The sequence below is a fragment of the Coregonus clupeaformis genome, chromosome 19 (genome assembly GCF_020615455.1).
Source record: "Coregonus clupeaformis isolate EN_2021a chromosome 19, ASM2061545v1, whole genome shotgun sequence".
Classification (NCBI taxonomy): domain Eukaryota; kingdom Metazoa; phylum Chordata; class Actinopteri; order Salmoniformes; family Salmonidae; genus Coregonus; species Coregonus clupeaformis.
In genome coordinates this window covers 11,603,491-11,617,335 of record NC_059210.1, presented here as the reverse complement: position 1 = coordinate 11,617,335, position 13,845 = coordinate 11,603,491, and the positions used below count along the sequence as shown (strand labels likewise).

General features: G+C 53.3%; 1 protein-coding gene across 1 annotated transcript in view; it reads left to right on the top strand.

Moving 5' to 3' along the window:
• LOC121531646 (SH3 and multiple ankyrin repeat domains protein 2) overlaps window positions 1-13,845 on the top strand; it is a 140,952-nt gene that overhangs the window by 119,943 nt on the left and 7,164 nt on the right. The window contains exons 19-20 of the mRNA XM_041836997.2: window positions 1,082-1,235; window positions 1,502-3,926. Coding sequence (XP_041692931.2) covers window positions 1,082-1,235; window positions 1,502-3,926 — 2,579 coding nt within the window. The remainder of the gene's footprint in view (window positions 1-1,081; window positions 1,236-1,501; window positions 3,927-13,845) is intronic.

Sequence of the window (13,845 nt, the reverse complement as noted above, 5' to 3'; positions counted from 1 at the left end):
GGAATTGGCCTATATGGATAGGGCTAAATTGAAATGTTTCTTACAGAAGAAATATGGAAAGCATATGCATAACCATGGAAGCAAGTAAAAGGGAACAGTTTGGAGATTATGGGAAAATTATTAGACAAAAGTTGAGGACACAACCGTTCACCTGACACAAGACTGAATCCAAACATTACACTGTTGACTTTATGTGCATTTTACATTTACTGTACTTTTCGCCGCATTTGTTGATAACAAAATAAAAAAAAGTACATGGATACATTCAGTAACATGATAATAATATTCTTGGAACATTTGGGGTACAGTAGGCGCAACATAAGACAAAAAAAATTAAAAGGGTTTGAGTGAGAGGTCTAATTGGTGTTTCCAAGTGGCCCCACACCTCTCCAATGTGTGCACAGTTCCTAATTAATTTCAATGCATTTTTATTACTCCTAGCTGTGCCGTTGAGGAACTAGAGCAAGCACACTTGTAGTTGTTTTGTTTGGAACACAGCCCTGCATCCCCGCCTTTACACAATTACTGTTGGTGTTTACTCAATGCAAAAACGGTCCATTATAAATCGCAATCTGGGTCAGGTAACCATAATTAATAATCTTGTTCTATTGCCAACATAACTAGCTAAATTATAAAATACGATATTACAGTGTTAGGCTTTCACAAAGCAATTCAGAGAAGCAGATCGTAATTTTGGTGCGCATAGAATGGGGTCATGAGTGCATTTAGGTGTACAACAGACATAGTCTCATTCTGTTTAGGACAACCTAGGGTATAACACCATGTCATCTTGCAACTGTACATCTAACATAGTCATCGTAAACATTGACACAGTATATTACATCAGTTTTATGATATGGAAATGCAAAATATTTTTTGTTGTTGCCATTTTCAACCCGTATACGGGTACAAGTGTAAAGGGCTACGAAATAAATGATAAATAAAATGAAAGGAAATGTACATCAACAATCATTATAACAATCCTAACTGATCTATAAACTGATGCAGAAAGATCAGTTCAGATAACTCTAGTGGACTGTTTCCAATGCAGGCTCAGTCTCCTCTCCTCTCTTTGTTACAGTCCATGTGTGAGAGCCAGGACATGTCGATGCAGACCCAGACCCAGACCCAGACCCAGCCCAGAGAGCCAGGCAGCCCCAGAGGTCGAGGCCCCTTCCTGGGGGTGCCAAACAGACAGGGGACCATGAGACGACAGAAGTCCATAGGAACATCTGGTAACTACATCTCAACATGTTTCTGTCAATGCTAAATTTTTAACCTTCATACATACTGTACAGTACACACTTACATACAGTACACATGCGTGCACAGGCATGCACGCTCACACACACACGCACAGACATGCACACACACACACACACACACATCTGTATTCGATTATTTATTAATTTTTGCACACACAAACACTTGAAGGTTTCAATTCTATAATTGCCGTTAATGTAATGTAATAGTCCATGTATGTTTCTTTTTTCTTTTTCAGGAATAACAGAAGAGGATGCCCCTCAGTTCCTGACCCCTCCCATGTTGAAATTCACCAGGAGCCTCTCCATGCCGGACACATCAGAGGACATCCCACCCCCACCCGCCAGCTCCCCTCCATCTCCCCCTTACAACAACGACCCCAACCCCCCGGGCAGAGGCTACGGCACCATCAGACACACTGTTCCCAAAGGCACCGCCCCAGAACGAGGGGGGGACCCCAACACGGGCGGCAGGGCCGGATGGAGGGAACAGGGGGGTATGTCCTACAGAGAGCCCCAGTCGGAGCAGTATCAGTCTGAGAACCAACCCCAGGGTAGCCAGAGCCCAGGCCAAGGCCTCACAGCCCAGCAGAGCTTCCTGAACCGCAGGGCTCAGATCCCAGAGAACCCCTACTCAGACCTGGGGAAGATGGGCAACCTGGGCCTGTTTGCCCCCAACAAGCCCCAGAGGAGGAAGGGCATGCTGGTGAAGCAGAACAAGATTGAGGACAGCCCAGAGAAGACCTGCACCATCAAAATCCCAACCATCATCATCAAGGAGCCGTCTACATCTAGCAGTGGGAAGAGCAGCCAGGGCAGCAGTATGGAGATAGAGACTGGTGCCCATGACCACCCAGGACAGCTCCGGCCAGATGACGGACACAACCCCAGCAGTCCCTTTGCCACGGCCATGGCGGGCGCCGTGCGGGAGCGTGAGAGGAGGATGGTGGAGTCTCACCAGAACTCCCCATCCTACAGGTTCACCGACCAGGGCGACGAAGACTCGCCTCCCGCGCCTGCGCCTCGCCTCCGCCACTCCAAGTCCATCGATGAGGGAATGTTCAGTAGTGACGAGCGCCTGCGTCGCCTCATGGCCCCACCTGCCTCGCTGCTCAGCATCCCCAGAAGAGGGTGTAACATGACGGTCTTCAACACCCCAGAGCCCACCATTGTGAGAGAGCCGCTCCACACGCGCACTGGCCACCACAGCCCGGTCAGTCTCCCTGCCAAGACCTATACCTCCAGTAGTGGGCACTACGTCCATCCAGTCACAGGGAAGCCTCTGGACCCCAACTCCCCTCTGGCCCTGGCTCTGGCTGCACGGGACCGGGCCATGAGAGAGCAGTCCCAGCCTCTCCCGCTGAAGACTGAACCGCCTAAACCTGACCTGAACAAGCCTCTGTTCATCGACACCAAGCTGAGGACAGGCATGGGCGCAAATTTCTCCTCGACCGCGACCATGGGTCGACCGGGCAGGGCGGGGCTTCGTAGGCAGATGACCGAGGCCAAGTACGAGACAGAGTCCAAATACGACCACCCTTTGGCCAAAGACAAGGACAAGAGTCTATCCCGTCCTCAGAGAGAAGAGGAGAAGAAGAACATGTTGATAGACATTGTGGATACGTCTCAGCATAAGTCAACTGGGCTGCTGATGGTCCACACCACTGACGAGAACAACCTGTCTGAGGGGGAGAGGGACGGGGCGGTCAGTCCAGACAGCACCCCCAGTGAGCTCCGGGACCCCAACCAACCTAACACCCCCAAAATGGCCTCCCCTAACCCCCACAATCCCCATTCTATGGGCCCTGGACCCAGAGGTAGTAAGACCATGATCACCGTCACCTCAGTGGACGAGCCGGTCAAACTACCCTTCGGTATCCCCCCTCCACCCTGTGTTCCCTCTGTGGACATCGACGATGAGTTCTTTGCTGACCCACTGCCACCGCCGCTGGAGTTCGCCAACAGCTTCGACATCCCAGAGGACCAAAAGGGGGCGATCGCTGAGCTCCTCAAACAGCAACGAAATGCTGGCAGGGCCCCATCGTCTCTAGCCCCCTTCTATCCCCATCACGGTAACACCGCAGGGCACCCTGACCAGACCACGATCAAACGGCCAGCGGTGCTCACCAACTGTACGCCCCCCAGCTTCCCCCCCGCCCTCTTGGAGAGCTACGATCCTATCAGTGACTCGGGCATCGATGTGGAGCCGGACAGCCGCAGTAGTGGAGACCCCCAGCTGGAGACTACAAGCACTGTGTCCACTGTGTCTAGTATCTCCACGCTGTCGTCAGAGGGCAGCGAGGCGCTGGACAACACATGTACGGTCTATGCAGACAGACAGGCCTTTCTGGTGGACCGGACTTCAAAGTCAAGAACCAGGCAACCTGCCGCCAACAAGAGCAACGCACTTTACAAGGACCCCGCCTTGATGGATAGAGAGGAGAACATAACAACTTTCGGCGCACCCTTCTCCATCCCGCCGCCTCCACCCGGGGCTGGCGTCCCCTCAGAGCCCCCCAGAACACCAACTCAAAGAACCTCCAAGCTATGGGGAGACCCTCCAGGCTCTAACCCCCAGGACATGCAGAACAAGGACAGGACACCAAAGCCAGGGGAGGGGATAGACCCTTCTTCCTCAGGATGTAGGACTGTTTTTGGATCAAGGTAGGCTACTCCTTGTGTGTGTGAGTGTGTGTGTGTGTGTGTGTGCGTGTGTGTGTGTGTGTGCGGGTGTGTGTGTGTGTGTTCTGCCGGAGTGCAGAAAGAGTTGCCTAGCAACCTAATAATGAGAGCAGCAGGCTTGAGGAGTAGATGAGCAACAACGTCATGTCAGTCTGATTATCATAGAGACCAAACTACCACAGTGCTTTCGTCCGAAGGAAGGGTTGAGCGGTGTGTCACTCTGTGTCGCTAGCAGCACGGTTCAAAATAGCACAGAGACTGCGTGCCAAATGGCACCCTATTCCCTACATCAGGGCTCATAGGGGAATAGGGAATAGTGTGCCATTTGAGATGCACCCACAGTCTCTTTTAACAGGGATGGATGGTGTGTGACCTGTCTCTCTCTATCGTCTATCATTTCAACAAACACAGAGTTGGTCAAGTATCAATGGGACTCTCTCGTCAGTTAACACTCCTCTTCATTCCTCTACCAGTCACCTAAGATCACCAGAAGTAGATTGGCATTGTAGACTAGAGAGTAATGTGTATGTATACATTGAGGCTCCAACAGATGTAGGCTGTGGAGTGTTGTAGGTGTGGGATGTATGATTGTAGCCTATTGTGTAGTTGGTTTTTGCCAGTATGAATGCATATTTGTGTGTATTTATGAATGCATATTTGTGTGTATTTATGAATGCATATTTGTGTGTATTTATGAATGCATATTTGTGTGTATTTATGTCACCTTAGCGTATGCAGGTTATGGTCTGTACATTTGTTTATCGCTGCATGTACGGTATGTCTATTTGTGTAAATGGCATATATCTGGTTTGTACAGCAGGCTACATAAAGCCGGCATGACATTTCTTACAGACACTGTGCATTCCTCCCTACAGCAGTCCCCTGTGATAGTAGCAGACTCATTTATTATGGAAAGCTGTGGTTATTTACAGAGCAGACCAGATGAGGCTAACTCTAAAAGTCATGGCTGTACCAGTAAAGCTCTGCTAACAGTGTGGTTCAAGCTGAATATACTGCAGGGCAGAGAACATCCATGATCAGAATGAGATATTAGGTTAACCTGATTCAACCTGATACATAGTGTGAATAAATGAATAGAGATCTTCTGACACTTTCAAAGAAATGGCTGTCACTTTCTATGGGAAGGAAACACTGTTAGTTTCTTTGTATTTAGAATGAATTCCCAACTTCCAACTTCCAACTTCCAACTTCCAAGCTCCATTTTATACTTGTTCTTATACTTCACTGTCACGCGTGCTGTAGGTGGGTGGAGTGGTGGAATCAAACGCAGAACACCGAAGGATAGTCCAAACAACTTTAGTTAATCTCCAAACAGGAAAAATAACAACACTTGCCCGAAGGCAAAAATACACACGAAGGCGAAATAGCAACAAGCGCACTAACAGGTGCGTAACGCTCCAACGCAGTGGAGGAAAGCTCAACCGAGCGAAAGGGCGAAAATAAGCCCAACACACGACAGACAAAAATCAATAACACACAACACCTGACTGTCACGGTTTACTAAGCCAGAACCCAGAAGCAGACCAGGACAAGGTAAGTGGTGTCAAAGGTGAGTGTTTATTTAACTGATCCACGAGTGCTGCTGAATAATCCAGGGAACAGAGCGGGCGGCGTGGATGAGTTGTTGAGGGTGCAGTAGTTGGTCCAATGATGGCTCGGCAGCCGCCGACCATCAGGCAGAGGTTGGGTGAAGGTTCCGGACGAGTGACTGCAGGGAGAACAAAACGGAGGTAAGCATACAACAAGCAAACAAGGTGCAAAACAACAAAACTAATGCTCTAAGCTCTAAGACTGATCCGCTGATAAACATACTGTTCATGGCTAACGATCCGGCAGGGAATGGATGTTAGGCCAGAGCCTAAGAAGGGTGATGATCAGGACCAGGTGTGCAGATTGCTGATGGGATGCAGGTGCGGAAATCAAGAGAGCTCCCGCCCTAGCAACGTTGCCCGGCAACCAGGCAGGGAGCGTTCCAGAACCCTCGGGAAACTGGAGATCACGAGCAGAAAAACTAGTACACCGACAGGACCCGACTCAGACTGCCGGGATCGTTACAGTACCCCCCTCCGACCGAACGCCACCGGGCGGACTCCCCGGAGCGCCAGGATGGAGGCGGTAGAAGTCACGAATGAGGTCAGCATCTAGGATCTGTCGCCGCGGAATCCAACTCCTCTCTTCAGGACCATACCCCTCCCAGTCCACGAGATACTGGAAACCCCGGCCCCGCCGTCTGGAATCCATGATGCGTCGCACCGTGTAGGCAGGACCACCTCCGATCATCCGAGGAGGAGGAGGAGGAGGCGGAGGAGGCAACAGAGGACTGAGGAAAACAGGCTTGAGGCAGGAGACATGAAAGGTGGGATGGACTCTGAGCGTCCTCGGTAGTTTGAGTCGAACTGCCACCGGATTGATCACCTTCTCCACCACAAACGGACCAATGAACTTCGGTAACAACTTCCTAGACTCAGTCCGTAAAGGAAGATCCCGTGTGGCCAACCAGACCCTATCTCCGATGGTATAGGTGGGAGCGGGGATCCGGCGACGATTCGCCTGGAGCTGATACCGGTCCGAAACTCTAAGGAGTGCCTTTCTGGCCCGATGCCAGGTCCGGTGGCAACGACGAATATGGGCCTGAACAGAAGGCACTGAGAGCTCCTTCTCCTGAGAAGGGAACAAGGGAGGTTGGTAGCCATACAGGCACTGGAAGGGAGACATCCCAGTGGCAGATGTAGGGAGAGTATTGTGGGCATACTCAACCCAAGGCAACTGAGAGACCCAGGAGGTGGGGTTGGAAGAGACCAGGCAGCGTAGCGTGGATTCCATCTTCTGGTTGGCTCTCTCCGCCTGACCATTAGATTGGGGGTGAAAACCAGATGTGAGACTGACTGTAGCTCCAATGGCCAAACAGAAGGACTTCCAGACAGCAGAGGTAAACTGAGGGCCACGGTCGGAAACGATATCACTGGGCAAACCGTGGACCCTGAAAACCTCCCTAACCAGGATCTCGGACGTCTCCGAGGCAGAGGGAAGCTTGGCAATTGGCACAAAGTGGGCGAACTTGCTGAATCTGTCCACGATAGTCAGAACGACCGTGTTCCCCTCAGAAGCGGGCAACCCAGTGACAAAGTCCAGGGCCAGATGCGACCATGGTCGCCGGGGAATAGGAAGGGGGGTGAAGTAGTCCAGAGCTGGGCCGATTGGTACTCTTATTCTGCGCACACACTGGACAGGCAGCAACAAAACCCCCGAGTATCCTCGGCCATGGCAGGCCACCAAAAACGTCTGCGAAGAAACGCCATCGTCCGAGCCACGCCAGGGTGACAAGCCATCTTGCTGGCGTGGGACCATTTGAGGACAGCAGGACGAACCGACTCAGGCACAAACAACCGACCGGGTGGACCGTTACTGGGACCGGGCTGCGTCCGAAGGGCCGCCATCACCTCCTCCTCAATCTTCCACATAACTGCTCCCACGACGCAGTTCCGGGGGAGAATTGTCTCGGTCTTGGACTCACTCTCCTCCGTCTTGGAGAACATCCGGGACAAGGCGTCCGCCTTGCCGTTCTTAGATCCAGGTCGGAACGTCAGGGAAAAAATTGAATCGTCCGAAAACAACGCCCACCTGGCCTGACGGGAGTTGAGACGTCTAGCCGATTGCACGTAAGCAAGATTCTTGTGGTCAGTCCAGACAATAAACGGTTGCTCCGCCCCCTCCAACCAGTGGCGCCACTCCTCCAAGGCAAGTTTCACCGCGAGAAGCTCCCGGTTACCCACATCGTAATTCCTCTCCGCAGGCGAAAGGCGACGAGAGTAGTAGGCGCAGGGATGGAGTTTACTGTCCGTGGAGCATCGCTGCGACAGGATGGCGCCAACTCCCACATCAGACGCGTCCCACTTCAACGATCGAACTGACGGGCCGTGTCCGGTTGAGAGAGAATCGGTGCGTTGGTGAATCGCCTCTTCAAATCCAGAAACGCTTCGATCCGCCTCCGGATTCCACTTGAAGGTCCTGATACTGGAAGTCAAGGCAGTTAACGGAGCGGCCACACGGCTGTAATCCCGGGTGAATCTGCGGTAGAAATTCGCAAACCCCAAAAATCTCTGGAGCTGCAATCTCGCACCGGGCTGGGCCCATTCCAGAACCGCTCTAACCTTCTCCTGGTCCATCCTAATCTCTCCCCTGGAGATGATGTACCCGAGAAAGGATGTCGTGTGGGCGTGAAACTCGCACTTCTCGGCCCTTCACGAACAGGCGATTCTCCAACAATCGCTGCAGAACCTGCCGGACATGCTGGACGTGGTCGGAAGGTTCCTTCGAGAAGATCAGAATGTCATCCAGGTAAACAAACACAAAGAGACCGATCATATCTCTCAGGACGTCGTTCACCATACTCTGGAATACCGCTGGAGCATTGGTCAGTCCAAACGGCATCACCTGATACTCGAGTGACCCATCGGTGTATTGAAACCCGTCAACCACTCGTCCCCCTCTCTGATCCGGACCATGTGATACGCATTGCGTAGGTCTAGCTTGGTGAACACCGTAGCACCCTGTAAGGAGTCGAAGGCAGAACTCATCAAGGGCAGGGGATACTTGTTCTTGACCGTGATGTCATTCAACCCCCGATAATCAATACACGGTCGAAGAGAGCCATCCTTCTTACCCACAAAGAAGAATCCTGCCCCCAGGGGTGATGACGAGGGACGAACGAGACCAGCAGCTAGGGACTCCTTGATGTAGGTCTCCAAAGCCTCACGTTCAGGTCGGGAGATACTGTATAACCTTCCCTTGGGGTAGACAGCTCCAGGGAACAGGTTGATGGCACAATCATATGGTCGGTGGGGAGGGAGTGACAGAGCCTTCTGCTTACTGAACACTTCCCCCAAATCGTGATACGTCTCGGGAACCAGGGACAAATCTGGGGGTTTAGCCTCAATCACCTGACTGGGAACCGAATGGGGACAGGCAGTCTTGAGACAGTTAGCATGACAATCAAGGCTCCAACTCGTTACCTTGCCCGTCACCCAATCGAACGTGGGATTGTGTTCCTTCAGCCAGGGGTATCCAAGGACCAGAGGAACATGGGAAGACGGCAGAATGAAGAATGAAATCATCTCAGAATGATTCCCCGACAGCAGCATCTTAACCGGTTCAGTCCTCTTCGTGATACGTGCCAGACTACTGCCGTCCAGAGTGGTAGCTTCAATGGCTTCCGGCAATTGCTCCTTGGAAAGCCCCAGCTGTTCCACCAACTCGGCATCAAGAAAGCTTCCATCGGCACCTGAATCGATAAAAGCGTTAATCGCTAAGCTCTGATTCCTGTTCATAAGGGTAGCCGGGAAACGGGGTCTGACAGAGGTATTGAGAGGTCGAAACTGGCTCGCTAAAAAGTCCTCCCAACTTTAGCGAGCCGCGCAGTTTGACGACCGCCGGGAACCAGTGGCGAGGTAATGTCCCGAACCACCACAGTAGAGGCAACAGTTAGTCCTACGTCTGTGTTGGCGCTCCTCCTTGGTTAACCCGTGCCGCCCCACTTGCATGGGTTCAGAATCGGGAGACAGGACCTCTCCACTAATCCTGTGTGGTGGACGATGATCGACGTATTCTGGTCCAATCCCCGACCCGACTGGAACCTGAGAAGCTGATCGGTTGGACGGGACCCATTGCTTCTCCCTCCTTCGCTCTCGGACTCGATTATCCACCCGAATAGACAAGGCTACCAAGCTGTCCAGGTCACTAGGCTCCGGATAGGAGATCAACTCATCCTTGAGCTGCTCCGACAGACCCTGGTAAAAGGCCGCTTGCAGAGACTCCTCATTCCACCCACTCTCCACAGCCAACGTCTTGAACTCGATCACGAAGTCGGCCACGCTGCGAAGTTCCTTGGCGAAGCGAAAACAGGCGCCTAGCTGCGTCCCCCCCTCGGACGGAATGGTCGAAGAGCTTCCTCATCTCGGCCGTGAACCCCTGGTATGAAGCCATGCAGGGATCCTGTCGTTCCCAAACGGCTGAAGCCCACTCCAGCGCTCGACCACGCAGCAACTCAATCACAAAGGCTATCCTAGCTTTGTCTGTGGCATAAGAGTAGGGCTGTAGATCGAACACTAATCCACACTGCATAAGGAAGGAACGGCATCTTCCCAGCTCCCCTCATATTTATCCGGCGTCGGAACCTTGGGCTCACGGAAGGACACAGCTCCAGAAGCGGCAGGCGAGATGGGTGAAACCGGTAGTGGATCCTCCACCGGAAACTTGCGCTGGTTCTGGACCTCCGTCAGACCGGTAGAAAGGTTCCGAACTGACAACGCGATCTCCTGTAGTACCGTGCTATGATGGCCCAACATCTTCTCCTGATGGGTAATGGCATGGCGAACAGAGTCCAGGTCCGCTGGGTTCATTACTGGCCGGATCGTTCTGTCACGGTTTACTAAGCCAGAACCCAGAAGCAGACCAGGACAAGGTAAGTGGTGTCAAAGGTGAGTGTTTATTTAACTGATCCACGAGTGCTGCTGAATAATCCAGGGAACAGAGCGGGCGGCGTGGATGAGTTGTTGAGGGTGCAGTAGTTGGTCCAATGATGGCTCGGCAGCCGCCGACCATCAGGCAGAGGTTGGGTGAAGGTTCCGGACGAGTGACTGCAGGGAGAACAAAACGGAGGTAAGCATACAACAAGCAAACAAGGTGCAAAACAACAAAACTAATGCTCTAAGCTCTAAGACTGATCCGCTGATAAACATACTGTTCATGGCTAACGATCCGGCAGGGAATGGATGTTAGGCCAGAGCCTAAGAAGGGTGATGATCAGGACCAGGTGTGCAGATTGCTGATGGGATGCAGGTGCGGAAATCAAGAGAGCTCCCGCCTAGCAACGTTGCCCGGCAACCAGGCAGGGAGCGTTCCAGAACCCTCGGGAAACTGGAGATCACGAGCAGAAAAACTAGTACACCGACAGGACCCGACTCAGACTGCCGGGATCGTTACACTGACAAACACAACGAGAACTAAATAGGACACTAATGACACTAAATGATAACAGGTGTGACAACAATCAGACAAAAGCAAACGAACATGAAACATACAACGGTGGCAGCTAGTATTCCGGAGACAACGAACGCCGAAGCCTGCCCGAACAAGGGAGAGAGGCAGCCTCGGCCGAAACCGTGACAGTACCCCCCCCTTGACGCGCGGCTCCAGACGTGCGCCGACTCCGGCCTCGGGGACGACCCGGAGGACGCGGAGCAGGGTGCGTCGGGTGCCCACGATGGAATTCCGTCAGGAGAGACTGGTCCAAAATGTCTCTCCTCGGCACCCAGCACCGCTCCTCCGGACCGTACCCCTCCCACTCCACTAGATACTGGAGACCCCCCATCCGACGTCTCGAATCCAAGATGGACCTCACGGAGTACGCCGGTGCCCCCTCGATGTCCAATGGGGGCGGAGGAGTCTCCCTGATCTCACTTTCTTGGAGTGGGCCAGCTACCACCGGCCTGAGAAGGGACACATGGAACGAGGGGTTAATACTTTTATATTCAACAGGTAGTTGTAATTTATAACACACCTCGTTCAACCTTCCCAGGACTTTAAATGGCCCTACAAACCGCCGACCCAGTTTCCGACAGGGCAGGCGGAGGGGCAGGTTTCTGGTAGAGAGCCAGACTCGATCACCAGGTGCGTACACCGGTCCCTCACTGCGGTGGAGATCGGCGCTCGCCTTATGACGTCGGAGGGCCCGCTGCAGGTGGACGTGTGCAGCGTTCCAGGTCTCTTCCGAGCGCCGCGCCCACTCATCCACCGCAGGAGCCTCGATCTGGCTCTGCTGCCAAGGTGCCAGAACCGGCTGGTAACCTAACACACATTGGAAAGGGGTTAGGTTAGTGGAGGAATGGCGTAGGGAATTCTGAGCCATTTCGGCCCAGGGAACGTACCTTGCCCACTCCTCCGGCCGGTCCTGGCAGTATGTTCTAAGAAACCTACCCACATCCTGGTTCACACGTTCCACCTGCCCATTACTCTCCGGGTGGTAACCCGAGGTGAGGCTCACCGAGACCCCCAACCGCTCCATAAAGGCCCTCCAGACTCTGGAGGTAAATTGGGGACCCCGATCAGACACAATATCCTCGGGTACCCCGTAGTGCCGGAACACATGGGTGAATAGGGCTTCGGCAGTTTGCAGGGCGGTAGGAAGGCCCGGAATGGGGAGCAAACGACAGGCCTTAGAAAACCGGTCCACAACGACCAGTATAGTGGTATTCCCCTGTGAAGGAGGAAGGTCAGTAAGGAAATCCACCGAGAGGTGGGACCATGGTCGTTGTGGAACGGGCAGGGGTAGTAACTTACCCCTAGGCAGATGTCTAGGCGCCTTACACTGGGCGCACACCGAGCAGGAGGAAACATAAACCCTCACATCCCTTGCCAACGTGGGCCACCAGTACTTGGCACTAAGACAGTGCACTGTCCGGCCGATACCCGGGTGTCCAGAGGAGGGTGACGTGTGAGCCCAATAGATCAATCGATCCCGAACCTCGAGCGGAACGTACTTCCGACCCTCCGGGCACTGTGGTGGACTAGGGTCGGTGCGTAACGCCCGCTCGAGCTCAGCATCGACCTCCCACACTACCGGTGCCACCAGACACGACTCCGGCAGTATGGGAGTGGGCTCCACGGACCTCTCCTCCGTGTCATACCGCCGAGACAGCGCATCTGCCTTACCGTTCTGTGACCCAGGGATGTACGTGATCTTAAATGTAAACCGGGTCAAAAACATATTCCATCTAGCCTGCCGAGGGTTTAGCCTCCTCGCTGCCCGGATGTACTCCAGGTTACGGTGGTCCGTCAAAATGAGGAAAGGGTGTTGAGCCCCCTCAAGCCAGTGCCTCCACACCTTTAGGGCCTGTACCACGGCTAACAGCTCCCTGTCCCCTAGTTTCGCTCCGCCGGACTGAGCTTCTTGGAATAGAAGGCACAGGGGCGGAGTTTAGGTGGCGCGCCTGACCGTTGTGAAAGCACGGCTCCAATACCGGCCTCAGACGCGTCCACCTCTACCTGAAATGGTAAAGAGGGATCCGGATGCGCCAGCACTGGAGCCGAGGTAAACAGGTCCTTCAGCCTCCCAAATGCCCTGTCCGCCTCGGCAGACCACTGCAGACGCACCGGACCCCCCTTCAAGAGAGACGTGATGGGAGAATGTCATCTATGTACACCACGACCCCCTGCCCCTGCATGTCCCTGAAGATCTCATCCACGAATGATTGGAAAACTGACGGAGCGTTCATCAACCCGTATGGCATGACAAGATACTCGTAATGGCCCGAGGTGGTACTAAAGGCTGTCTTCCATTCATCGCCCTCCCTGATGCGCACTCAAGTTGTACGCGCTCCTGAGATCTAATTTAGTGAAGAAACGCGCCCCCATGCAAGGACTCAGTCATGGTCGCAATCAGCGGGAGTGGATAACTGTACTTCACCGTGATCTGATTGAGACCACGGTAATCGATGCACGGGCGTAAACCCCCATCCTTCTTCTTCACAAAAAAGAAACTCGAGGACGCAGGGGAAGTGGAAGGCCGTATGTATCCTTGTCTCAGAGATTCGTCTATGTAAGTTTCCATAGCTTTCTTCTCCTCCTGAGACAGAGGATACACATGGCTCCGTGGGAGCGCAGCTCCTGCCTGGAGGTCTATCGCACAATCTCCCTGCCTATGGGGCGGCAACCGCGTCGCCCTCGACTTACTAAACGCGATGGCCAAATCCCCATACTCAGGGGGAACGTGCAATGCGGGCACCTGGTTTGGACTCTCCACCGAGGTAGCCCCTACGGAAACGCCCAAACATCGACCCACACACTGGGCAGACCACTCCATCAGAGCCCTCTCCTGCCACGA